Below are 26370 nucleotides of genomic sequence, written 5' to 3'. Positions count from 1 at the left end.
CAGATGCCAAGAGGAGCTTTGATCTGAGGCCCACACATAGGCCACTCAGTCTGGCTGCACAGAGGGTGCTGTTTGTTGGGCACGGAGATGAGAACTTAGCGCGTCCATGTCCACAGTCCCTCATCCACTGACACCTATAAAACTCTGGAATTTGTTTGGCAACAAAACTTGACTTGAACTGGCCTGAGGCTGTTTATGACTTTTATTTCTCCATGTGACACTCATAATATTCTTTCATTTTTCATTTAGCAGGGGAAATATTCCTGTATTTGATAACAGGATATTGTACCATGTTGTCTGCACACTGTCCCCTTTCTAAAACCCCCCAAAATCCTGAATTCCAAGAGCACACCTGGCCCCAAGGGTTTCAGAGCAGGGGCTATGGACCTGTGTTAAGCCATTTAACCCTCAAAGCAACTCTCTGGAAAGGAGGATCTTCGCTATAGTAAGGGAAGTGCAGCTCACAGTGATGACCTCAGCGCTTACAGGGCAGAGCCTTCGAACCCAAGACTGTCCAACCCCAATGCCAAGCTCTTAACCTCTGCACTGGACTCTTCAGGGGGAAGAGTCTTTGGGCTAAGTCGGGGCCTCGAGAGGAATTTGGACTTTATTCCATAAGGAGTGGGGCAATTCTGAGATTCTCTAACTGGGAGAGGGTGGGGGGATGAAGAAACAAGGCAGGCAAGGCATTTGGGGGGTTTCCTGTGCAGCTGCTTGCACAGAATAGCTTGCAGGGGGGTCGAGGCCAGCTAGGTGACTGTCGTGGTGACCCAGTCATTGATTTAAGTCATATGGTACCAAGAGCCTGTTTTAAGCACAATAAGAAAAGATAGGCTGAATCCTCCTGTCGAGGGAAGGAGATAATTAACTGAACACTTCACAGCGTTTGTCACCGTTCAATTATTAATGAAAAGAAAGGTGGGCAGTTTAGATTGGTTGGTCAGAGGCCCCCTAGGTGACCTTGAAGTTGATTTGAATGACAAAGAATCCCCCTCTGGGGAAACCCACTGGGGTAAAAGTGCAGAAGAAACCTCAGGAGGCTGGGACCACAGAGACGGAAGTAGGGGGGTGTACTGTGATTTAAACGGGGAAGGATTACAGGTGGTTGAGAGGAATCCAGAGACCAGTGAGGTGGCTGTGGCACGGGGCTAGGTTCAATAAAGGATGGCTCCTTGTTTCCTACTTTAGGTCAAAGCCGGTTCTGTGAAGCAGGAATTTGAGAAGCAAGACGAGCTGAAACGCTCTGCGATGAGGGCAGTGGCCGCCCTGCTGACCATCCCGGAAGTAGGGAAAAGCCCCATCATGGCTGACTTCTCTTCCCAAATCCGATCCAACCCCGAACTTGCTGCCCTCTTTGAAAGCATCCAGAAGGATTCGGCATCAGCCCCCAGCACAGACTCAATGGAGCTCAGCTAGTCCTCTCCCAGCCCCCAGGTGGGCCCTTACTCAAGAGAAGGGGGCCTACCCAAGCCCAAGGCCTCACCGTACCCCTGCCCGCCACAGGCCTCTACTTTTGCCCTCTCCTCATCTCACTGGGGGCCCTCCTGCTCCTGGTCGGGGCTTACAGTGCCTTCTCCAGGGACCCCAACTCGAGGCCCCCAGCAGGAGCTGCAAGGCTGCCAACAGTTGGGCCCTTTAACTCAGGACAGTCGTTCAAAGAAACAGGGCATGGACATTTTCCAAGCCCTTCTGCACAAACACGGATAAACATGGATGTGTGACTTCACACTTGGGGAGTCCCTGCCTCACGAAGGACTAAGTAGTGTTAGAAATAGTCTTGTGCTCACAGCTGCAGAAGATTAGGAGGCAGCCAGCTGGCCTTCCTGCCCACCAGTGTCCCAGATCTGTCACTCACACCTCTCCCACTTTCCACTTCACTTGATCTGATAGGCCAAACATTAGTGCTTCAGCTGGGCATCTTAAAAACTCAAGCTACTTCTCTGAGCTATTCACGTTTTAGAATTCAAAATGCTTTACTTTCTAATTGGCAGTAATGAATCTGAAATTTGGTTTTTTGAAGGGGGAGGTGGTCAGGAGAGGGAATTAGATCTAATGTTTTGAGGTTTTTTTTTTTTTTTCCCTCCCTAATTTCAAAACTCTTATGTAGCCCACTGGGAAATAAGCACAAAGAAAGTACAGACCACCTTTCATGTCACCCACCAGTTGGTTTGTGTCCTTTTGAGGAAGATTTTGAACATGTTGTTTCTAGTTTTTAGTATTGAAGACACAGAAATATTAAGCAATAGGCTAAAGAATTTTCTGTGCTATCCCAGGTTAATAAAGGACAGATCCCCGTGTTACTTTTTCTCTGCACGCTTCCTCTACTCAGCAGACCACCGTCAACATACTTCCCAAGTCAATTTAAAGAAATCATGAACCCATGACCAACAATTATCTCAAATGTTTCAGACTAGGCTTTGACTGGAGGCAGGCAACTTGTAATTTACCTATCCAATTCAAGGGACTGACATCCACTCATGGCTAGCAGGCCAAGAAAATTGTAAGCAGGCTAGTATTTCTGCACAGTTGGCCAGGCTGGTAGGGAAAAAACAAAAACATTATAAGCAATTGTCTTGTTCTGGAGTACCTCATGCCATTTCCCATGACTGTACTGCCACTCATGGCCAGTTCTTAAAAAAGCGCTATCATAACCTTGTAGACATGCCTCACTTTACTGTGCTTTGCAGGTATTGCATTTTTTACAAATCGAAGGTATGAGGTAACCCTGTGTTGAGCCAAGTCTATCAACACCATTTGCACACTTCCTGTCATATTTTGCTAATTCTCAGAATAGTTCACTTTTTCATTGTTATGGTGATGTGATTGTTGATGTTACTGCTGGAGCCTGACGATGTGACTGAACTGCTGCCATCTCATGAGAAAATGGAGTTGCTTCTTATGAACAAAAAATTTGAAATAGAATCTACTCCTGGTGAAGATGCTGTTAAAGCTAGTTGAAATGACATCAAAGAACTGAACATTACATCAACTTAGTTGATAAAGCAGTGGCAGGGTCTGAGGGGATGGACTCCAATTTTGAAAGCTCTTTGGGTGAAGTGCTACCTAGCAGTATCATGCTACAGAGAAATTATTCTTGACTCGGTCAAGGCAGAAAACTTCATGGTCTTAATTTTAAGAAATTGCCACAGCCACCCCAGCCTTCAGCAGCCACCACCCTGATCAGTCAGCAGCCATCGACATGGAGGTTTAGACCCTCCACCAGCAAAGATTACAACTCAGATGTTTAGCATTTTTGCAATAAACTCATTTTTAAATTAAGGTACATTGTCTAGACATGCTATTGCACATAATAAATGTAGTATAAACTTAACTTTTATATGCACTCGGAAACCAGAAAGTGCGCTTGACTTGTTTCATCAGAGGTTTCAAAACAAACCGAACCTGTCTCCAGAGGTATGCCTGTAACCCACAAAGCTAAATTCTAGCTTTTGCGGCCTAAGGTTTAGGGCTGTAGTTGAAAAGGCAGCTTGTTAAATCTTGAGTACCGATCAAGAGGCCCAATGATCATGTAAGGATCCCACACCTTCAGAAACTGCTGTTAAGTTAGCTGAAGCAGCAAGCTGGAGGAGGGCTATAAAAGGGAGACCACAAGTTATCTTCAGACATCCAAGGCTGATCTTGCAGTAGAGAGAATTGTGGGTCATCCTGTCATGTTTTTGTTCAGAAGCTATGGGATGCTATTTCAGCACCAAATAAATAAGGGAGTAAAGGATTCATTTGGATTCTTTCATGTACATTTTCTCAATCCTCACGAGAACTACATATAGTGACTGTCAGCCAAATTTACAAAGGGAGGCTACGGATGACTACTTGCTCTGAGCTGCAATGTCCTGCAAATCAAAGGTTTATAGAACCTTCCCTGGTCTGAAGCCCAAGTCTCTTCCAACCCCTCTTCCCCAGCCCCAACTGGAGCTAACAAGACTGCTATGGGCACCAGAAGCCTATGCCCTAAGAACAGAGTATCCCTTATAAATCCCTTTCAAACGGAGGATTCCACAGAGCATTAATCGGCAAAAGAATAATCTCCATGACAAACTGTCAGAGTAAGACACTGAAGAGTAAAACCAAAGAGGGAAATGCCAGATGGTAGTTTTATGGTTTTATTAACACAAATATGACATGCACAACAAGCTGTCTATTCATTTTCTTCGCTGCGCAGCCTGGCATTGGGATTGGTGACTCTGATTGCTAGCTGGGCTGCTCTTTCCACAATGGCTTTGCGATTCTTGGAGGAGACATTGTGAGCAATCTCTGCACAGTAAGATCTGGAAGAAAAGCAGTTAGTAAGGAGCAAGCCAGATGGAACACACACTCCTGGGGAGCGCGGCAGTTTTGGGTCACATCACAGAGCCACGAGGCTGCCGGCAAAGCTGATGAACAATTTCCTCGGTACCAGCAGTAAGGCTCTTCAAGTACTCCCCGGCAGCGACAGCAGCACGCTCATCGTTCCCGCTCATTTAATCCTTACAGCAGCCTTGTAATCCAGGTATTGCCACCTCTTACAAATAAACCATGAGCCTTAAAGGCGGAAGTGAATTCCCAAGTCAGATATTTAGAAATGGACAGGGCTAGGATGGCTCAGTCCCAGATTCCAAGTTCAAAGTCCCCCCACCCAATCCTTTCAATCTGCCCAACACAGGGCAGTGTCTCAGGGAGCGTGGACTTGCCCATGAAGTTCTTAAACTCTGCAAAGTAAGCAAGAGCAGAATCCAACAGTTTGATTAAGCCAAGGGTTTCCTGGCCCAGAAATTAACATTTTACTTGTTTGCTACAGACCAATTCAAATAGCGAAGTAACATTGCCTGAAGTCACCCAGCAAGTAGCTATGCCTAGTATTTCCTGAGTATCTGGCTGCCAGATACTGTTCTAACCTACTCATTCCTCACAGCTGCACCAGGCCCCAGTTTGGTAACAAACTGGCCTAATGAGCACATTTCAGTGAAGAAGTGATTTATGACACCATCAACTGCAGATTAAAGAGACACTCTTAAGGGCACCTTGGCTGGCTCAGTCGGTAGAGCATGCGACTCTTGATCTTAGGGTCTTGAGTTCAAGCCCCATATTGGGCTGGGCATGGAGCTTACTTAAAAATAAATATTTTAAAGATTTTTTTTTTTTAAAGTGAGCTCCACACCCAGCCCAACATAGGGCTTGAACTCACGACCCTAAGATCAAGAGTCGCATGCTCTACCGACTGAGGCAGCCAGGAGCCCCAAAAATAAAAATCTTAAAAAAGAAAGGACCCTCTACCCATGGAGGACTTTCAGCAAAGAGAGAAAGCTGTAAGGAGTGACTAAATCAGGCAGTGAAATAGTAAGTTCTTTTTAAGAACTCTAGCAAAATAGCGTTAACAGTGTGAGACAAGCAAACCCAAAGAATGTTTATCTTCTATAAGAGGAGTCCACTCAAGCTCTAAGTAGCATTATCTTGAAATGTTTCCACAATCTTTGTTTACAACGCTGAAATCTTTTTTCCCCCCCAATATACTGCAAGTCCTTGTCCACATCTGTATTTAATAACCAATCACTATATATAGCATCTTTACTTTCGGGTCTGCTACGGCATCTTCCCCACACAAAACAATCATTTTAAATATACATGTAACACTCCACCCAGCGCTTGTACTCCTAACCATTCACAAATTATATTTTCAGTTGTTGAAACTGAATCGAACAATTGTTCAATTGTTTCAAAATGCTTTTCATTTAGGGATACAACACCCAAAAATGGAACTCGTGGATTGAAGGTCATAGATTTCAAGTATTTCTATGGATCCTGACACAAACTGCCAAGCTATTTAAAGAGTATCTCTTTGGCAACCAGCGACATCTACACTGCAGCATTTCTGCTACACAACAGGTACCGCATCCTTCTGTCATAATTCTCCACCCACCTAACTGCAGTTTGGGCAACCACCCCTAATTCCTATGCTCACCCAAGGATTTTCTAAGGAAAATTTCCAGCATTCCAACACCCAGTTAAATTCCCAACCTAGAAAATGCAACCAAAATGAGACTAATGGCTGCGTTTATTTCTATTACTTGTGTCTACAATCGCTATAGCTAAAAGATCTTTGTAAGCACGCACCCACAGATGCTACAGTTAGTCACCCTTTTCACGTCCTAATTAGGAACCCCAGGTTTTCAGCTTCTGTTTAATAGGAAGGGAAGAAAATGGTCCCCTGCTTAACCAAAAAGGCACCACTTCCTCCAATCCAGATTCAAAGCATCTAAATCACTTCCCACGTGAAATGTTTTCTCATCCCACTGCTCTAGTTTCGGCCCAAGCAGACAAGTATCCCTCACAGAACTCTCAGAGTAATGCTGCGAACCCGCCGCGCAGTCCTCCATCTCTACAACTTTGTGTAAGCCATCCTCTGACGGCCAAGTCTTCCTCCTCTTTTCCACCTCAGTCGCTTTCTGAAGGAAGATACCTGAGGCCACAGCATTTAGTGTCCCTTAGGTCTGAGGCTATATCTGATGTCCCCCCTGCTGTCACATAAAGAAAGCAACGTTCTGCAAAGAACTGCCCAAAGGATACCATGGTGTTTTTATTATTGAGCAAAGTCCTTCTCTTTCCAGATCTTGGGTCTCTACACTTTTCAGGACAAGTTCCCTTACCCTGCCCCAGCAAAGGAAACATTTCGAAGTCCCAAACAAGCATTCTTTACGTTCCTGAGAGAATACACAACTCTTCCAATTGCATTGTGTAAGTCTAGAGTCCCTACCAAAAATGCTCCCAGATGCAGAATTCTGACACCTGAACCCAGAGGTGGGACCCAACTCACTTGTTGCACATCAGCAGCACTTCAAGCTCCTTGACATTGTGGACCAGGAACTTCCGGAAGCCACTGGGCAGCATGTGCTTTGTTTTCTTGTTGCTCCCGTAACCAATGTTGGGCATCAAGATCTGGCCCTTGAATCTTCTGCGCACCCTATTGTCAATGCCCCTGGGTTTCCGCCAGTTGCGCTGAAATAAACACAGGAGGGTTAGTGTCTTTGCTGATAAATAACTTTTCCTTTTGGAGGAAAAAAGGGGGGGGGGCAAGTGAAAAGGAAATATGTCAAACAGTAGCTGTCTTTGGGTTACAGTATTTCACTACATCTTTAGATTTTTGTTTTTTGGTGGAAAAAAAATAGGGGCTCCTGCATTTCACTACCAGGAATAGACTCACATCCACACTCAACAAAGGAAAAGCAAACTACATACTGATAAAATGTGAGGGGACTGTGTATACAGTTAAGATGAAGAGTGAAGAGCATGGGTTTCAGCACTGCACGCAAGATGTTTTCTCATCATAAAAATAAGGATAATCTACTACTCTCATAACGTCTTAAGGCCACCTAAAATGAGTCAATCCTCTAGACAAAACAGCCAAGTCTCTGTGATCATTTATTTTTTTTTAAAGATTTTATTTATTTATTTGACAGGGAGAGACACGGCCAGCGGGAGAGGGAACACAAGTGGGGGAGTGGGAGAGAAGCAGGCTCCCAGCGGAGGAGCCTGAGGAGCCCGATATAAGGCTCGATCCCAGGGCTCTGGGATCATGCCCTGAGCCGAAGGCAAGTGCTTAACGACTGAGCCACCCAGGCGCCCCTCTGCGCTCATTTAAATTTCAATTTATATTACAGTCAAGTGACTGAATGCCAGTAAGGCATACTCAGGGAGACCTGGGTTTCTAGAGAGTTCTACCACCGAGACTGGTTCATCTGCCAAAGGTGATCTTTTCATCAGGGGATACCAGAAGTCCAACGGCCCATTCTCCACCCCAATAAACACTTCCATCCCAGGACCATACATACCTTAATTTTGACATAACGGTCTGATTGGTGCCGGATGAACTTCTTGGTCCTCTTTTTAACGATCTTGGGCTTCACCAGAGGTCTGAGGGCAGCCATGATGCCTTCAAGAAAAAGGCAGAGATGGTGTCAAGCAGTCCTGGAAGGAGGCCTTCCCGCTCAGGGCTTGAACATTGTTGCAGAGTGTCTTCCAATCACCAGCTACTGAGCAAACTGGGAATGGAATGGGTACCTCTGCCAGGCTTGCTCTCCCTCCCGTCTCCGAAGCTGGCAGAATACTAACCACTCTCCAGACGCGATCCTGGGAGGTCAGGGGTCACCTCACCCACTAAAGCCAAGGAAGAATGCTAACAGCTGATCTAAGACAAATCGACCCCCAAACGTTCTCAGCTTGCACAAGACAGCAAATCCCACTTCCAGTGTCCCAAACCCCAGATGGTCGAATTTCCTTTTAGTTATGCAGAACTTGAGTGATCTACAAGAACTGGAGTCTTAGTTCTTTCACCTGTAAAATGGGAATGATACCGCACATTGAATGCCTGCAGCGACTGAACCCAAGCAGATGTGAAGAGAAAGCCGTGTTTCCCCGAGTGCTGTTGCTCTGCAATTCCCTCACAAGAGGCCTACAAAACCACGGTGTACTTGTACCATGTTTCTGGGCCTCTGAACTTCCTGTTCTACCTGAGATCATCCGAGTCTCAATTCAAAACCCTCCTCAAAGCGGCCTTCCCGGTTACCCTGTTTTTTCCTTCTGCAGCACACTTTTTGTTCTCGTCTCTTTCCCGCCTCTATTTCTCTAGCACCCGGTTTAAGTGCTCAGCGAACGTCGTGTTCGATAAACGAATGCACCCCCGCCCGCAACATTACTTCCTCGAATTCAACAGGGCGCAGTTTTATCTTCCCAGAGACCCTGACCCGCCATCAGCCTGTTAACGGAACTAATCGACTCGCAGCGCACGGTGGTCGGTCTGTTTTGTTTGGTGGTCCGGCCGCAGCAGCAACCCCAAGACCAGAAACCGCAGAGGGAGCGCCGGTCAGCGGAAACCGAAAATACACGCGGGCACACATCACTGACCAAGGTGATTCGAGTATTCCAGTCATCAAACCGGAAACCTCTGGTCGCTCCACGGCCCCCACAAGCCCCCTCAGTCTAGACCCGAACGGCGACCTTCACTCCCAGGGCTCCAACAAGCTGTCCGCAAGTCTAAAAGAGACACCCGGCGGCGTCCGTAGAAGGGCAAGTGGCCCTGGGACGCGAACCTCCACCATCGGCCGGGCCGCTCCGCTCTGCTCCTGTACGTACTCCAGCCAACCGACAAGGACAAAGCCCACAAGACGACTGCTTGGAAAGGGAAGCCTCCTCACCGAGAAGCGATGGGACCAGATGAAGGCCGCAGAGATGCGGATGGCCAACGATTAAAACTCACCCGGTAACAGATGGCTGCCACCTCCGCAGGCAGCGCCGAGGAAGAGGGGGGAAGGTGGCGCGCGAGGGCTGATGGGACTTAACCTCTGGGTCCTGGCAGGGAAAAAAGAGCGCATCCGGTTCTTGGTCCTTCAAAGAAAAGAAAGACACTTCAGAGAAATAATACCGAAAAAAAGTCGAAGGATACCTTTATTTTCCTAGATATTAATATCTGCGAGTAGTACTGAGAATTTTTCATACCTACTGTTGGAACTACGTAGAGTATTTAGAATTCTTTCTGAGCTTCTAAGACCTGTTGGGGACATACACTTCCGCCAGAAATTGAAGCCATTCCGCCGGAGAATAATAGTTTTTTGATTATTTCCGCCCGCGTTTCTTTTGCTACTAAGTGCGCCTCTTAGTGGCCAGGAGGGAACAAAACGGAGACTTCCTAATTCCTTCAAGTGAATTGAGGAGTAAAATAGAGTAAAATGGCAATGAGACTGTCATTCGATAGGTTTATACTCTCCTTCCCACAATTCTGTGAGGTAGTTCCATTATTTTCCCTATTTCACATATGTAGAAAGGGAAGTTTGGGGATTCGACTCCAAAATCCACACTTCTAATCATTAGGCTGAACCTGCTTAGTGTTAAATTGTTCTTGGTTTTGTTTTACTTAGATTTTGTTTTTAAGATTATTGTAAAAAATCACATTTCAGGATAAAAAACTTGCGCCTTGATTCCGTAATTTGAACACAATACAGATGACATCACTGATCATTTTTTTGTTTTTTAAAGATTTTATTTATTTATTTGACAGAGAGCACACAAGCAGGAGGGGATTGGCAGGCAGAGGGAGAGGAAGTAGGTTCCCCACTGAGCAGAGAGCCCGATATGGGGCTGGATCCCAGGACCCTGGGACCACCACCCGATGGAGTGGAGGGCAGAAGCTCAACCGACTGAGCCACCCAGACGCCTCCACTGATCTTAATAGTAGTTCCAGGGGCCAGATGGGGACAGAAGCTACACTGGATTGTGTTGTTCATTGGATGAGATGTGAGAAAGGAAGAAAGTGTTGACAACTCCTTCATGAGATTTTGACTGTAAAGGATAGGGGCGTTTGAGGAAACCCAGAGGAGTGAAATGTGAAATGTCTTGTCTGAGGTCACACAGCTGGCAATCGATAAGGTTGACACTGGAACCCCTTTGTGCCTATGACTATACCAAACCTCATGAATCCTGCTTATCCTGTGGGCTCTGGGAAGTCAGATGGGATGCAGAGCTTGAAATCACTGAGCTAACAGCAACCCGCATTGCGTGCGTTGTGAAGAAAAAGGTCTTGATGGCGTCAGGTGGGCTAATCAAGCGAAGGGCTCATGAACCAGAGAGCATGCCGCCAACTGAGAAAGACCCAAGAAATTTGAGAAGCAGTAACCAAAATGGCTCCATCTTTGGGGGATGAGAGACCCATTGCCACTGTATTTCACGGAGAAGTGCACAGGGTACCCACACTGCCGGCTGCTTTCCCCTGAGCACTGAGATCCCAGGACAAGAAGCTGGAGGTACCATGCCAGCATCCCTGCCAGCATCCCAGTGAATATTCCTGTTCTAGTCCCCCGCGGCTCAGGACCTCAGCTTTCCAAACATTCCTCTGGACACAGCTCCTGAGCAAGAAATCACATCAGCTGGATCGTGGGTGACATGAAGAAAACCTCCAACCCAGTTTATTTCAAAAGGGCAGAGGTCGAGACAGGGAAATACTCAGAAACTGCATCTCTTTCCCGGGTACATCTGCCCTCTGAGATACTGGATACTTTTGCTCTAGAGAGAGCTGGCTCCAGGCTATTCCACTGAAATGATTTCTTTTATCTGGCTCTTGACACTTCCCCGGTGATTGTGGTTCTGGGCTGCTAGGGGCACCGGCCACAGCCCCGGGATGGTTGGATCCCACAACACCTGGGCCACTCTAGTTGATGTAGTAGACCTTGGGGGCATCGTAATAGGCACAGGTCATGTAGCTCATGGTCCCAATGGGCCACCAGTGGTCGGGGTGGTAAGTGGCTGAGTAGGCATGGGGCCGGGGTTGGACACAACTGAAGAGCGCCAGGCTCTGGTCCACGGCCACAGTGGGCAGGTAGAGATGCAGCTTGTCCAGGAGGTGACCCGGCCAGAAGAAATTGGGGTGAGTTCGCTGTGAACCTCTGGGGCTCTTCACTTCCAGCTTCCTGGAAAAGAAGAAGACAGAAGTGCGTCATGGTCGACGAGCCGGGGCCGGGGCTCCTGTTCAGCAGAGCAGACCAACTGTGACCAGAGTGGAGGTGTAGCATTGGGCCAAGCACTTCAGCTCCATGCGGTAGGTTCTGTTATCCTGTCTGCCTGACCCATGAGGACCTGAAGGCCTAGAGAGGATAAGTCATTTCCCCAAAGCCGCACAGTGTGCAAGGGGCAGAGTGCAGGCTGCCTCTAAAAACCAGATTCTTAAGGGTACACCATCTGTTCGCTCATGGCATTCTCATGTGGGGTTCAGGGTATAGCCTCTGGGGCCAGCATTGCTGGATTCAAATCCCTGCTCCACCACTTAATAGATGGGTGACTTTGAGTAAGATCATTAATGTTTCTGTACCTCAGTTTCCTCTTCTGTAAAATGGGCATGCTAAGAGTCACTTTACAGGGTTGCTAAGAGGATTTAAATGAGTTAAAACATGGAACACACCACAGTAGTGTCTGCCTGGCACCCTAAGCAGTTTTACTTCTTCTCAGTTCCTGGGCATTGAGCCCAAGATACTGTGCACCGTGCAACACACAGAGTCTCAGCCCGCTCCTCCAAAGTCCTCCCTCCCACCCACCCCCTTCCAGAGTTGGGTGATTGCTACAGACCTGGTGAACTCCTCAAACTCCTTAAAGCAAATTTTCTTGACTTTTTTCGATGTTTTCCTGGTGGATAAGAGAGAAAGGTCTCTTGTCAGGAGAGGCGAAATCTAAGTTAATGGGGCTTCGGATGGTACATGGAGGTAGGCCTGTCTGTGAGTCCAAACCAGAGCTCCAAAAGGAGAGTTTCCTCTCCCAAGGGTGGGACCCTGATTCTGTCCCTCCACGCTCCAGTGGGACACACAGTGGGCTTGGTCAGCCAGGCCTGGGCTCACAGCCTGGCTGGCTGGGCGGCTCTGGGCAGGTCACTTCCCTTTGCAGAGCCTCGTGTTTCTTATTACCCAGAACAGAGACCTCCCGGGGTAGTGGAGAGATGCTCAATAATCTGAATTGTTTGGGAGCCCCCAACTCCCACTTCCCCTGCCAGGGCTGAATCCAGCTTTTGGAACACGGGTGGTGAAAACTAACTCCCCAAATCTTGGGCCTGGCAGACATCACTAAGGCCTGCACCTGGCCTCAGAATCTTTGACAACACAGTTCAAGTAGCGAGATAAAACAAATATCCTTCCCTGCCCTTGGGGTCCTCTATCCCTTATGGCTGTGGCCTACCTAAGCATGGACAAGAGTCCCTTTCTCAGGTTCCCACCCGCTCCCTAGGTCAGGGTGCAGAAATGGAAGTCAGCCCCCCAGGAGCTGGTATGTTCATGTGAGGCTCAATCGGTGAAGCATCTTGTCCACTTAACCTGTAGCCTGTCTGACTTCCACTTGGCTCTGCTGCATCCTATCCGTTCTGGCTATACCGCCCCAGCGGGCAGCTGGCAGTGATCCAGCATGTGGGCAGCTCCTGGTCCCCTCCCCATTGTGGTCACCTGGCCCCTCCTCATCCCACATTAGCCCCATTCCGCCTCGGGGATGCTGCTCGTTTTCCAATCTGCCGTCACCAACAGATGCTGGCTCATTAGCCACTCATGGGTCACCTCCTTCCAAAGAAGGACATTTCCTTAGAGAGGACTCGGGGGTCTGAGGCTCAGCAACAGGCCCCAGTGCAGAGTTCTTTCCTCCTTCTAAGGGCTGCAAGCCCACCTCTTGCCAGAGTAGGCAGGACAAAGAAGGGCCTGCCACCCCCGTCCTCTGTAGGGCCCCTGACAGCCGGCCCATGATTTGTGAAGGGGCCTCCCTATTTCTCAAAGAAGGCCCTCTTTTCAATCTTTCCTAGAGAGCTTGAGATCATGTAGGATGTGGTCGGGAGAGTAGCTGTATGGGGGTGAGGCAAGGAGGCTGGGCCGTCAGACACGTGCCAGGGGTGACACCGGAAATTGGCCAATCCCTGGTGACCAGTGGGTGGACATGCTGGGCATGCTTGGACACAGGCATTGGCACACCATGACACCTCAAGTAGGCCAGCATCCCACCCCCAGAGCTGAAGGAGCAACAGCAGGATAGAGGGCAAATGGCAGGGGGGCCAGAGGGTCTGACACTCAGCTTGTCAGCCTTCTTAGCCAGAGCCTCGCTGAAGCCCTGGAGCTTGAGCAGGGTCAAATTTGGACTGAAGATCTTCAAGTCTGAGTAGTAGCCTCCCGGCTGCCGGATCGGGCGCACCTGGTCCTTCTGGAAAATGATCTTGTCCCCTGGGTACAGCAGGGCTGTAAGCAGCAAGAAAAATGTGACCTGTCAGCTCAGGACCCCTCTCTGCCCTGAGACTTTGGGGCAGAGGGGGGCTTTTTTTTTTAATCGACATTTTTGTTTGAAAAGATTTTTTCTTATATACATTTTAAACTTTTTATATTTAAATGATTGTAGATTCACAGCAGGTTGCAAAAGGAGTGTAGAGGGTCCCTTAGACTCTGCCCCCAGCTTCCCGCGATGGTGACATGGCATATAACCTAGTGCAGTATCAGGAAGTGGGGCTGCGACAACACGGGGTCGCTTGTTTATAACCAGGTCAGCCACGGCCCCAAGGCCTGCGTGCAGTTAGGATGGAGCGTGCAGCCCCATAACCCAGTCTGCAGGGGGCGTGCTGGTCAGGAACCCACAAGGAGGAGGGGAGATTCGCCCGAGACTTCACTACCTTAACTTAGACCTAGCTGATGGCAGTCTTCTCCTTGCCTAGAATTAGTCTCACGGATAACCTCAGGAGACTGCTCTGAGAAGTCAGAGCACAAAAATCCCTAGGCCAGGGGCTCTGTCCTCCTGCAGCCATTGAGCAGTGCTTGTCCCAAGATGGGAACACATGACTAACTCATATTCTAGAAGAAGTAATGGAAGGTTACACTCCAGGTTATTAACACTGACTATCGGCGGGGGGTGGGGGGTGGGGGGTGGGAGGTGTGTGTGGACACGGCAGGGAGTGTGCAGGTAAGAGGGGAGGGGGAAGGGGGATATGCAGCATCGACATTTAAAAAAGGTACACAGGATTTTTTAAAACTACATTTAAAGATATAGAGAGATATATATGATTTAAAAATAATTTACATAAATAATTTTGTATAAATGGAAAAGAAAAAGAGGTCTGTGAGAGAACAATTACTAAAATATTAATGGTGTCAACTCAAGCTGGGGGGATTTTTTTATCTTCATGTTTTCAAAAAAAGCCTAAGTGAGCACTCTATAAAATCAGGGGGAGAAAAACAAAGCTGTATTCACTGGGGAGAGGGGAAATGCCTCAGAGTTTTAGAATTCTGGCCCTTGAGCTTGAGGCATGGAGTCAGAGCCCACCAAGCTCTAGTCTAGAACACAGACCTGGAAGTCTCAAAGTTTGAGCTTCTTTACTCACGGCAGAGCAGGCCTCTGTCCTAGAGACAGCCCATAGATAGTGGCCAGGATAGTGGTCAGAGGTGGACCAGAGTTTTTCAGTTTAGAACAATCAGAAGCAAAAAGAAGCCCCCCGACGATGCTCCCGTGTGCCCGTGAGTGTGAGAGCCTCCCAGCAAGTGAGGTTCACAGGCCCAGGAGCCAGCAGAGGAGGGAATCCGTAGCGGCTCAGTACTCTGGTGGGGACAAAGGAGGCACATCCAGAGGCAAGGCCTGGCCCACAGGGCAGTCCCGGGTGCATGCGTGGCAAGCCTGCCTGCAGCTCGGAAGACAGTTAGCTGAGGCTCCGCCACTAGCCACGATGAGGGAATGTCCACAATCAGGAGGATGAGGCTCCCTGAGCGAGAAGGAAGGAAGGATCATGTGCAAAACGTCCGTGTCCAGAGCTGCAGGAGCCCCTGCCTCTGCCCTCCCAGCTCAGGTGGGCAGGAGGTGGCCACCCAAGTGGCCACCCAAGTGGGGGGGTGCAGCATGCCCAGGAGACAATGACCACTTAGATTGGTTTGCCTGCGTTTCTGGAGGCTTTTGGCCACACGCGATTGTACAGGCCTGTTATGGGCTGAACTGTGTCCCCCCATCCCAAGGCCAAATTCATATATTGAAGCCCTAACCCCCCCGAAACCTCAGAATTTGTATTTGGAGAGAGGATCTTTCAAGACGTGATCAGGCCAGCCTGAGTTTGGGCTCAAATCTGACCTGACTGGTGTCCTTGTAAGAGGAGATTTGGACACTAGAGAGGCGCCAGGGGCATCAGTGCACAGAGGGGAAACCATGTGACGAGGCAGCGAGAAGGTGACCATCTTGTGAGCCCAGGAGAGAGGTCTCAGGAGAAACCAGCTCTTTCGGCACCTTGATCTTGGACTTCTAGCCCCCAGAAGTGTGAGAAGACAGATTTCTGTTGTTCAAACCGCCCGGCCTGTGGTATTTTATTGTGGCAGTCTGAGCAAATTAACACAAGACCTAGGGTCCTATGCATTGTGCGCCTGCTTCCGTCTCTCTTGGGAAAAAGATGGAAATAGTCGTGACGGTTAACTTGTTCTCAGGGAAGTCACACCGCTGTCTGTGTGCCCCTGTCTCTGAAAGCCATACTTCCCAGTTTGGCCATGATTCCTTCCTGGAACTTGGGAAACCTCTGCCCTCAGGCGCGGCTTGCTCTTTCGTGCTTTTAAAGCACAAAGTGGGACCTGCCCGTTAAATTTATACATTCACAAATTTGGGGTGCCAGCATTGTTGTGTGGTCATCCGTGGCTTATGGGGCACTCCCCAGCCCCATCTCTCAGAAGCACATGCTCTACCCTGAGATGGGGAGGGTTCAGATCTGCTTGGACATATGGAAACAGTTCTCCCTCAAACAGAGGGTGAGACCAGCGTGGAAATCTCAGCACCCAGTCCTGCGGTCTGAGCAGAGAGCAGAGGGCCTCAGCAGAACCTGGCCCCATCGCCTGGTGCGTTCCTACCTCGGTGTTGCAGAGGAACCCAGAAACAGACCCGACCTAGGGAAGTGCTTCCAGAAAAGCCCAGTACAGCATAGCGGCCATCACTTCTATGAGATCTCCCTCTTTGAAACTGGGCCTGTTCCTTTCTGCTCAACTTCAGGGCTCCCTCACCCAGAACTCCTGTTCTAGAATGCTTAGCAGCTCAGCTGGGGCAACCCAGACCTCTAGGCCTGTGGAGCCTGGGTACCTCCAGGATTCTAGAAATCCCATTTAACAGCAAAACAGACTGGGCTGTTTCTCCCCACCTCCCCTCCTTCAATGTCCCCATCACAGCCACAGCAGTTTAGCTGGGCGCATGTCAGCTGGGCAAGGACAGACCTCAGGTGGACGCCACCCTCGCCCGGGTTCTGGGCCCTCTTGGCAACTTCCCAAGGGCCAGCCCCCAAAGCCCTTACCTTTCATGAGGACGTCCTCCGTCAGCGGGAGGCCGTAGTACTCACAGAGCTTGTAGCACTGCAGGTAGACCAGAAAGTTGTCCCTGCGGGACATGTCGACGAGCGCCCTCATCTCCCCCTGGAGGGTGGACGGGAGGCAGTGCTCGTCGAAGTGCTTATTTCCGCTGCGCACCAGGCGGCACCGCTCTAAGTACTGGATGGTGGGGATCTTGAGCTGCAAAGAGAACAGAGGTTGGCACACGCTTCCCTCCACCTTGTGTTTTTCATCCCAGCCAGAAGGCACATGTGGAGCCTGATCGCGCTCTCCCCATGAGGGGAAATGGCAAAGAATGCAGGGCGGGACCAAAGTTCAGGCTCTGAAGTCAGTGACTTGGCAGAGAAATCACACAAGGTCAAGGTTACCCCCTAAGCGTGCTTGGATGGCTACGGTTAAGGCGTGCAGTGCTGTGTGCACAGCCCCGTACGTGGACCTGCCATCATTGTATCATACGGACAGTAGGGTACAGTGTAGACGCCCTAGTGAAACACCGCATCCAGGGTTTGGCTGCACCAGGATTTAAATTAGGCGCACACATCTGTGCCATCGAGGTGGAAGCCAGCTGTCAAGGACGGCAGAGCAAAGCGCAAGAGGCCTGCGGGTTGTGGAGCCACTTGTGGCCTTCTTAGTTAGTTAGTTACAAGGAAATAAAAATCTTTTTCACAGCATCTAACAGCAGAATCAGCAAAGTACAGCCCACAGGCCACTTCTGGCCCAGCACCTGTTTTTATAAAGACACTTTTCTTGGAACACAGAGGCACTCATTCGTTTAGCGGCTGCAGTCTGCGGCTGCTCTGGGGTGGTAGTTGCCACAGAAACGCTAAAGCCACAGAAGTCTAAAACGTTTGTTGTCTGGCTCTTTACAAAGTTTGCTGATCTCTGCTCAGATATGTTGGGGTTTTCTTGTCATGCAAGTGAATCAGATCTTAGGCGATATGGCGCTTACAATGCCTAACATTTTATTATATATATATACATATATATATATAAAATAAATATATACTTATATATTTATTATATTATGTTTAATATATAATTAATTTAACATATAGCATTATAATATTATATATCTTTATGTTATCTTTATTATACATTATAAAATCCGTATTTATATGTAGTATAATATGAATATCGTCTGCCATCTGAAGGCAGGGGCTGTTTTGTTCTCTGCAACCCCGGAGAGAGTGCCCGGCACATTGCCTCTGTCGATAACTATTTGTTGGGTGAATTCATTCACACCATCCATTCTTCCTTCACTGGCCATGTGTTTCTGGAGAGCCCACTTGGTGGCAGGCCCTGTGCCGGGCGCTTGGATTCCAGCTGTGATGAGGACGGCAGCCCGTGGCCCTGGTCTCAGGGTGCGAAGTCACAGTTAAAGAATGGGAGGAGGGGGACTCCATAGTTTGGAAACATGATCTCATTTCATCTTCAGAGAAACCTCGTGAGGTAGGCGTTCTCATCATCAGATGAAGAAGCCTGCTCCCAGGAGGTCCCCGGCCCGAAGGTGCAGTGGATTCGAACCCCAGCCTGTCCAGGCGCCGAGCCCCATGCCCTTCCCGTTGGCCCAGGTACCTTGTGCTGCCGCTTCCTCTCGCGGTACCGCTTGCCAACGTCCTCCATCTCCTCCAGAGTCATGGGCCGCGCCTCCATCTGGGTGTCGACCACGGGCACGGTCAGCAGGTCCATCTTGCGAGGCTGTGGGCCCAAATCCACCTGCTTCTTGGATGCACTCTGTGGGGAACCTCTGTGCCTGGCGGATCTATAATCTGAAAGGAAGGAGAGACTGAGAGGAGGCCCAGCTAAGGAATCCATCGAGCAGTTAACTGATGTGACCAAGCAGGTGTGGGCCGCCCCTCTGCTCACTTCCCGTGTGGCCGGTCAGTGCCATCTGAGACGGACCTCGAAGGTATCCCTTCTCTCTGCCTCCACAACGGCCTCCCTCCTGCCAGGCTGCCTCCTCCCTCACCTTCCTGTTGCCGTTCTCATCCTCTAGCGTCCTCTTTCCACCCAACAGCAAATAGGACCTTTAAAAAACGTGGTCGCCTCATTCCCCTGCTGGCGTCCCCCAGCACTCAGACTAAAACCCAGAATCCGCTTCCTGGTCTGCAAGGCTCTGCGGAATCTGGCCTCGGTTCAACACCCACCTGATCCGTCTCCTCCTGCTCACCCCCCGTCACCCCCCCCCCGCACCCTAACTGCTTTCCGTCCCCTGAAAACTTGCCCGAGTCAGGGCCTTCGCCTTTGTGGCTCCATCTGCCTAGGGTGCCCCTGCCAGACCGGCTCCTCATCGGTCACTCGAGTGTCCGCTCCAAGGGCTGCTTTGCCGAGAGCCCTTCCCTGACACCACTCCCTCCCTCTGCCCTGTTGTCTTCAAGGCATTAATCGCTCCTAGACATCATCTTGGTTAACCCTCTACATGGAAGCTCATTGGCTTCTTCACTCCCGTGTTCCCAGTTACTGGTTTTTAGAAGCGGGCCTGGCACATACCAGGTGCTCGACAAAGATCTGGATGAATGAAAGCATCCCATTGCCCCTGCCCCGGTTCAGGCCTCCACTGTCCCGGGCTGAGACGAAATCGTGGCCCAGCCACCTTCTGGTTTTCAGACTGGAGACTGGTGGCTCAGCCTCCCTGAGCTTCAGCTTCCACCTTGTCGAGCGTGAAATGTAGCTCTGACCTCCAGGGACTTGAAGCATAATCTGAGCCGCTGCTGTGCGTAAAGTGACCCAGGCCACAGTGGGCGCCCCCAAATTCTACTGCCTTCTCTCTTGGAGCTGGGCCCCCAGACTCTTGACGCTTCTGCCCCTCTAGGCAAAGCAGAAGATATCCGAGTCCGCTTACCCTGCCCTCTGACGCTGTCCAGGAGAAAGGGCTCCGTGATGACACTGAGATGGCGCCATTCAAGCAAATACCTGCTCTTGGCTTCAAGTCTATTTATTGGGAAATAAGAGGCCCCAAATACCTTTGCGGTAAACATGCATCGGGGGACACTGTGTCATTCACTAAATGGCTCGCAGCCAACTACACGAGTAATGGTGAGCTTTGGTAACTTATAATGAAAAGGCAAAAAGAGCACGGATGGGAAAGCACGCCCAACTCGAGGCAGTCCTGAGCATGTGCTGGACACGAAGGGTGCCGGAGATTACGACTGGGGTTGGTGACGCGTGCAGGAGGTGACTGTAGGGTGCTCAGCTTCCCTGGGACTCTGAGAGGGGCGGAGCCCCTGCCTGGGACTCATGGGGTCTCTGCCCCGTGGCTGGTTGAGACCAGAGGTTGGAAATCTGTGTTGCACCATGGGGAGAAGCTCCGGAGGACTGTGGAACAGCCTCTCTGTGGGAGTTGCCCTCTGCCTCCAAAAGAGCCAACTAGTGAGGACACTCAGCCCCCAGCTCAGTGGGACCTGGATTCCAGAGGCCCTGGCCCAGATCTTCACGCAGGTAAGGAAGCTCCTCCATTACCACCCCTCCCCCCGGGGTTTCAACATGACCTCAGAGAGGGTAAGGAATACCCCACACCAACATGTCTGAAATGAAACTCCTCCCAGCCTGCTGGGTGGGGGCAAAGCAAGATTTATTTTACTTAGAAAAAGAAAGAGGTCATATTTGGGAATATGTTATATTGTTATAATTGTTATTATATGTTCGGTTACGTTTGGAGAGGGCCCTGGAATGGTGGGTGGAGGTTTAAAGGAGGGCTTTAATTTTATCTGTAGTTGTTCAATTTTAATTTTTTTTTTTACAACAATGGCACTAAGCTATAAAGAACAATGATGTACCCTTGTGTTGTAGAGTAAATTCGTAGTCACTGCCATGGTTAGTCCATTTCTAATTTGCCTCTGTGCTATACCTGGACAGATGTGGTTCCACAAGCACATGGCCTTGAACTTGAGCTGTGCACAGCTCATACAACTGTTCACAGCAACCCTACTAATATCTCTGATAGAATATCAAAGTAGACTTTCCAGTAAACTCTAAACATGTGCTAATTCTGGTTTCTGAATTTTAGTGTTTTTTTTTTAATTTTAGTTAACTTTTTATCAATAAATATAGATTAATAGTAAGAAGGCCTTGGGCCCACATACAAATGGAAGGGCTTCCTGTTTGGGTCAGATCTGAGTCTATCAGGTAAGCTTTGGTGGGCTGAAACCACCTTTCGAAAATCCTCCCTTAAGGACAAGGGCTGGGCCTCATTCATCTTCGAATGGATACAGTAGCTGGGCACTTGAGAGAATATCCCCTCTTTAGTTGACTAGTGGGCCTGGGGATTCCAGAAGCTTGGCCCAACTATGGTAAGCCAGAGTTGGAGAACACGCTCAGAAAGTAAGCCAAGGCTGCCTCCCTCATGCTTGCTCCCAGGGTGGGGAAGTAGAGGCATGGGGGCGGGGGTGGGTACATACACTCCCTTGCGGTTGGCAGGGTGCTCCTCTGCTGAGCCAAGGACCACTGCTTGTAGGTGTTGGCCAGGATGTCCGTGGTGATGCTGTTGCACTTTCCCAGAGAGCTGAGATAGATGACAACGTCTTCCACCTCCTGGTTTTTCAGAGGGACTCCAACCTGAGGAGAGAAGAGAAGCCACCAAGGTGGGCGGGCTCCAATCCAAACATTCCACCAGTATGGCCAAAGCCATAGCAGCCCCGCGCCACCTCTCCTATCCAGTTTCTGGTTTCATCCACCACCACTCCCAGCTCAGGCCCGAGGCCTCTGCTGTAGGAACTCAGAGCCCTTTCCCAGACCCTGAACACACTCTGTGCTTTCTCACCTCTGCCTTTACTCAGGCATCTCCACCTATCTGAAGAACTCCTCTCCCTCCTTCAAAACCCAGTCCAGGTAAGCCAGCATCTTTTCAGAGTCTGCTACTCCTTCCTTCCGGACCGGCACCCCACTCCGTACCAATATTTCAATGCCCGCTTTCCCAGGCTGGATTGGAGAAAGGATTTCATGTCTACCATCCTTGTCCATGAGAAACACATAAGCCTCTCTCAACTGGAGTAAAATAGGATCAGAAATACACTGCACGTTACTACTTTAAAGGACCGTGAGTAACTTTGTAAGCATATAATGCTTGCCATCAATACCGAATATTCAAGAAGAAAAGTTCTACAGGAAATATAATTTTGTTCCTCCGCTCCTTTAAACTGCAGTCATTGTTCACCGAGCTTTCCCGAAAGAGGGTCAGAACTCTTCTGGGACGAAAGGATGTAATATTTTATCTTTCTTGGTTATGAGGGTTAAAAACCCTTTATCTTTTTTTCCCCATGTTTTGAAAGGTTGTTTAGATGAGTACATGTCACGAAACAGTGTGAAAACTGGTGATGACTTAAAACCATAAAGAAGTAGCAGTCAGCTTCTGAAAGTGTTTTGCAAATGTAGCTTGTACTCAGAGTATGTAAAAGCTGAATCCATGCAGACCAGAGTCAGCCAACTTTTTCTATAAAGGCCAGATGGTAAATGTTTTAGGCTCCATGAACCATATGGTCTCTGATAACTGCCATCGTAGCATGAAAACAGCCATGACAATACATACAAATGAGTGTAGCTGCGTTCCAATAAAGCTTTATTTACAAAACCAGAGGCTGGCTGGATTTGACTTCTGGGTGATAGCAGACCCCTACTAGACCAATGGAACTTTCTGCAATGATGGGATGTTTTATATCTGTGCGGTCCAATAGAGGAACTGCTCACCACGTGGAGCTACTGAGCATTCAAAATGTGGCTGGTGTGAGTGAGGAGCTGGATTTTAAATATTTATTTATTTATAATTAATTAATTAATTTAAAATCTTGGCTAGCCCTTGAAAGTGTGGCCTGAGGGACAGTACCATAGACATCACTGGGAGCTTGTTAGAACGCAGCATCCCGGGCCTTGCACAGAGGTACTGAGTCAGAAGCTGCATTTTAACAAGACCTCTGTGTAGTCATATGCCAGTGACCGCTGGAGAAGGTCTAGAAGGTTCTAGAGGCAGGACTGAAGGCCTAGCAATCTCTGTGCACAGTTTTGGGGTACGATGGGCAAGACAATGATTCCTGATGCAGCTGACTGGTTATGGGGTCGGTTCTGCAGACTTCCCACTCAGGTTGGGGCTTTCAAGGTCAGACCCGTGCAGGGGTGGTTTTGGGGGTCTGATGTGACCGCAAATTACACCACATTTTCCAAGCTGGCTTTACAAGTAATAGGGCTGATGGCTTGAGCCCCCTGCGTCTACTTTTCAGCTGGTCCAGGACCTCGGTGGAGGCAGCAGTGGGGGCAGGGTGCACGGACATCTTCCCCACTCAGGCCAGCCCGGAGGGAGCACGGGAGGCACTCACCGTCTTCAGAGCCACAATGAACTCCTCCCGAGAGATCCTCTGGTTCTCACCCCGGTCCCCCTTGCTCAGTATCTCCAGGATCTTGATCTTGCGGCTGCGAAGGTAGGAGTACAAGGCGGCCAAGGCGGCGGGCTTGGGCAGTCGGAGCTGGGGGACAGGGCGGCGGGCAGGCCGGGGGCTCTTCTGCAAGAGGCAAGAGGGAGAATTCAGGGAGACAGGCCGCTGGAACGTGATTCCCACAGTTAGAACAGGGAGAGCGAAGGGCCGAGCAGCTTCAAACAGACAGCAAGATGGAGGCCAAGGAGCAGTGGATTCAGGGCAACTGCGGGTCACCAGAGATACTGTGCACCTCGCGGCCTCCATTTTCCCATCAGAAACAAGGGGGCTGGACGTTACGAGAACCGACATTTCATTCTTACCCCCATGTCTCCTGTCAAACCAGTCAGGATTATAATCCCACTGGGCTCTCAGTGCCCCCAAACACATGCCCCTGCCAGCAGCCAGACGGGGCTCTCTAATCCTCCTACCTGCCAGCCTTTGCTCCTGCTGGGCCTCCTGCCCAGAATGCCTTCCCTTCTTTCGCTGCCTGTCCAAATCCCACTCCTCCTTTAATCCCAGGTTATTGGAAATATTTCAGAATAATACCCCCTTACCTTGGTGCAGCACCTGACAGCTTACAAAGGGCCTTTCCGCTCCCTAGTTTAGAGCTCCTCTGTGTTTGGGACCCACCTCTATTAAAGGCCTGTAGCAAACTGTAGTCAGTGATCTGATGTGTCTTCCTCCCTCATTAACATCGGAACATCTCGAAAGCAAGACCATGTCTTATTTAAGCTGCATACCCTTACCTCCCGTCCGCCTACTGAAAAAGCCCCCCGCCCTAGGCAGGTAGGCAGTCATGTTGGCTGGATGAATAAGTGATGCTGCAAATTAGGTATTAGGTATGACTTTCTCTTTTTACAGCTGAGAAAACAGGTTCAGAGAAGTGAAGTGACTTGTCCAGGGTCACACAACCCTTGAGCAGTAGAGCTGGGTTTCTTTTTTTTTTTTTTTTAAGATTTTATTTATTTATTTGACAGAGAGAGAGACAGCCAGCGAGAGAGAGAACACAAGCAGGGGGAGTGGGAGAGGAAGAAACAAGCTCATATCGGAGGAGCCTGACGTGGGGCTCGATCCCATAACGCCGGGATCACGCCCTGAGCCGAAGGCAGACGCCCAACCGCCATGCCACCCAGGCCGCGCCCCTAGAGCTGGGTTTCTAACCCAAGTCTAGCCCTTATTCATAGACACTGTGTTGCTGTCAGGAAGGGTGTGTTAGACCTAGGAAATTTGGGTTTGGACTCTGATTACACCAAGGCCTGACCCTGATGTCAGTGAGACCGTAATCAAAATGGCAGGCGTAATACTGAGCGCTCACTCTGTGGCCGGCACTGTCCAAGGCACCTGATGTAACTTCATCCATTTAGATGTCGCAGCAGCCCTAGGAAGTAGGTACAATGGTCATCCCCAGTTAATAGATTGGGAGACTGAGGCCCAGATCATAGTGCTAGGAAGTAGCAGAGCTAGGTTTAAACCCAAGTTATCTGACCTCTTACCCCAACTTCCCCTGACCAGGGAAATTTCAAGTGTTTGCATTACAAGGAAATGTCACAGAAAACAAGCATTGGGGGATGAGGGCTTTGATATCGACTTCCACTGACTCCACTGGACAATTGATTGGCTTCATTGAGCTTCTATTTCTGTATTTAGAAAAGGGAGTTCCTCATTTTTCTTCCAACCTCACAACTGTGATCCTCACAGTGGCACTAGGAGCACCTGCCTGACACATCTTGGCCCTCGACAAACATGCGTCCATGAACGAATGAACAATGAGCATTTTAAAATGCCCCATAGATGGAATGCCAGGAATCATCCCTCCTCGGGTGATTTTAAGATATGGTCACAAGTTCTTCCACTATTCCCTTCTGAGGTAGAGCCTGATTCCCTTCCCCTCCCCGCGAGCGTGGACCGCACTTAATGACTTGCGTCTGTCAAATAGAATATGGTGAAAGTGATCATGTGATTCTCCTGAAACTACCATCTCCTGAGATGAGGTCATTAGAGGCGTTGCAGTCCTCCTCCTTGCTCTGTCCCTTGGACCGCTCCCTCTGGGAGACTCTGGCTGCCGGGTGGTGAGGACGTTCGAGCAGCCCTGTGGAGGTCCCTGTGGCCAGGAGCTGAGGTCCCCCTGCCAACAGCCACGTGAGCGAGCTCGCGTGGAGGTGGGTCTTCCTGCCTCCGTCAAGCCTCCAGATGTCTGTGGCGCGTGCCTGTCACTTGAGATGACAGCCAGAGCCACCCACGAAGCTCCTCCCAGATTCCTGACTCTCAGAAACAGTGGGGTGACAAACATTTGTGGCTTTCAATGTTTGGGGACATTGGTTATGCAGCAATAAAGAACCAGTACACCCCCCTTTGGGAACTTCTCTGCTCCTCTTTGACTTGGGGCCAACGACCCCTCTCCTGAGGGAAGGAAATGACCGTACGCCCCTAGCACCTCAGGTGTCTTCGTCAGCAAAGGGGGCGGCTCACCTTGGTGGCTCTGGTGGGAGTCTGACAGGCCAGCAACTGGGCCTCACGCTCCTTCTGGATCGTGTACAAGACCTTGGCCTCTGAAGGGGTGAGGCAGGGCTTGTTCTGCAGCCACTTCTCTGTGTCGCCAAATGACTCCAGGTTCCGCCGAAGCTTCAGCCTCTGCCTGAGCCACGTCCTCGTGTCCTCCGGCTGCCCTGCGACGTCCCCGGCTCCCAGGGCTTTGAAGCTGGAGACTGGCTGTGGGAGAGTCTGGGGTGGGGCCGCGAGATTGGAGGGTGTCGGATCCTCGTTTTGCGGCAAGGTGATGATCCGCCGGCGGCTCTGGGGCAGGTGGAAATCCTTCTGCTTGAACTGCTGGAAGCAATGGGCAATGACCCGCTCGGGATGGAAGACGGGGTCCCTGCCGGCGTTCTCATCGTCACCCGAGGTCTTAGACTGGCAGAGCCCTAGGGGAAGAGTGTTAAAAGGTGAGTTTCTTTCGGAGAGAGGACTGACAGAATCAGGAAGGAAAAATGCTACAGTAGGAGCCTGGGTGATGGGCATCTGGGTTCCGGCCTGGCTTTATCATTGCTTCGCTCTAACAACGATCGCGCACTCCTGATGGCAGGCACCAGGCTAAGGGCTTCGAATGCTCTTCCTTACTTAACCTCGCTCCTCCCCACCCC

At 49.8% G+C, this 26370-nt stretch overlaps 3 protein-coding genes and 1 non-coding gene across 8 annotated transcripts in view; 1 reads left to right on the top strand and 3 right to left on the bottom strand.

The window, feature by feature from the left end:
- Positions 1 to 6802, top strand: part of CAND2 (cullin associated and neddylation dissociated 2 (putative)) — a 36052-nt gene extending 29250 nt beyond the window's left edge. For 3 of the 4 annotated variants that reach the window (XM_040628427.1, XM_040628424.1, XM_040628426.1), the window contains one exon: positions 1189 to 4222. In XM_040628427.1, the coding sequence (XP_040484361.1) occupies positions 1189 to 1416 (228 nt within the window). In that variant the 3' untranslated portion in view covers positions 1417 to 4222. Of the gene's footprint in view, positions 1 to 1188; positions 4223 to 5730 lie in introns of those variants that run through there. The other variant, XM_040628425.1, reaches the window with a different exon arrangement.
- On the bottom strand, positions 4108 to 9338 carry RPL32 (ribosomal protein L32). Of its 2 annotated transcripts, none has more exons than XM_008697854.2 (4): positions 9248 to 9338; positions 7824 to 7924; positions 6809 to 6990; positions 4108 to 4286 (listed from the first exon to the last, which is right to left on the bottom strand). In XM_008697854.2, the coding sequence occupies exons 2-4, from the start codon at positions 7917 to 7919 to the stop codon at positions 4157 to 4159; spliced, it is 408 nt and encodes a 135-aa protein (XP_008696076.1). In that variant the 5' UTR covers positions 7920 to 7924; positions 9248 to 9338; the 3' UTR covers positions 4108 to 4156. The 2 variants fall into 2 exon arrangements, with proteins under 2 accessions (XP_008696076.1, XP_008696077.1); XM_008697855.2 differs by having other exon boundaries at positions 9186 to 9316.
- LOC121102680 lies at positions 7992 to 8131 on the bottom strand. Its single transcript, XR_005834792.1, has one exon. It is a non-coding gene; the product is annotated as a small nucleolar RNA SNORA7 (small nucleolar RNA).
- Positions 9339 to 10925: 1587 nt separating the features above from the next.
- On the bottom strand, positions 10926 to 26334 carry EFCAB12 (EF-hand calcium binding domain 12). The gene is made up of 8 exons (XM_008697853.2): positions 25703 to 26334; positions 23135 to 23317; positions 21227 to 21383; positions 18405 to 18598; positions 16796 to 17009; positions 13577 to 13736; positions 12103 to 12159; positions 10926 to 11450 (listed from the first exon to the last, which is right to left on the bottom strand). The coding sequence occupies exons 1-8, from the start codon at positions 26246 to 26248 to the stop codon at positions 11192 to 11194; spliced, it is 1770 nt and encodes a 589-aa protein (XP_008696075.2). The 5' UTR covers positions 26249 to 26334; the 3' UTR covers positions 10926 to 11191.
- Between the last annotated feature and the right edge of the window lie 36 nt (positions 26335 to 26370).

This window comes from Ursus maritimus, unplaced genomic scaffold (genome assembly GCF_017311325.1).
Source record: "Ursus maritimus isolate PB19 unplaced genomic scaffold, ASM1731132v1 scaffold_14, whole genome shotgun sequence".
In the NCBI taxonomy this organism is placed as follows: Eukaryota; Metazoa; Chordata; class Mammalia; order Carnivora; family Ursidae; genus Ursus; species Ursus maritimus.
Note: the sequence above shows the minus strand (reverse complement) of the source record. Positions and strands in the feature narration are given on the sequence as shown.

What these genes read in the sequence shown, in the direction of transcription:
- RPL32 (XM_008697854.2), bottom strand. Translation starts at nt 7,919, where the DNA reads ATGGCTGCCCTCAGACCTCTGGTGAAGCCCAAGATCGTTAAAAAGAGG. An exon ending in ACCGTTATGTCAAAATTAAG is followed by an intron (nt 6,991 to 7,823) that starts GTATGTATGGTC and finishes TGTTTATTTCAG; the next exon opens with CGCAACTGGCGGAAACCCAG. An exon ending in GTGCTGCTGATGTGCAACAA is followed by an intron (nt 4,287 to 6,808) that starts GTGAGTTGGGTC and finishes CTTTTCTTCCAG; the next exon opens with ATCTTACTGTGCAGAGATTG.
- EFCAB12 (XM_008697853.2), bottom strand. Translation starts at nt 26,248, where the DNA reads ATGCCCATCACCCAGGCTCCTACTGTAGCATTTTTCCTTCCTGATTCT. An exon ending in TCATTGTGGCTCTGAAGACG is followed by an intron (nt 21,384 to 23,134) that starts GTGAGTGCCTCC and finishes TTCTCTCCTCAG; the next exon opens with GTTGGAGTCCCTCTGAAAAA. An exon ending in GGAGGACGTCCTCATGAAAG is followed by an intron (nt 13,737 to 16,795) that starts GTAAGGGCTTTG and finishes TGCTGCTTACAG; the next exon opens with CCCTGCTGTACCCAGGGGAC.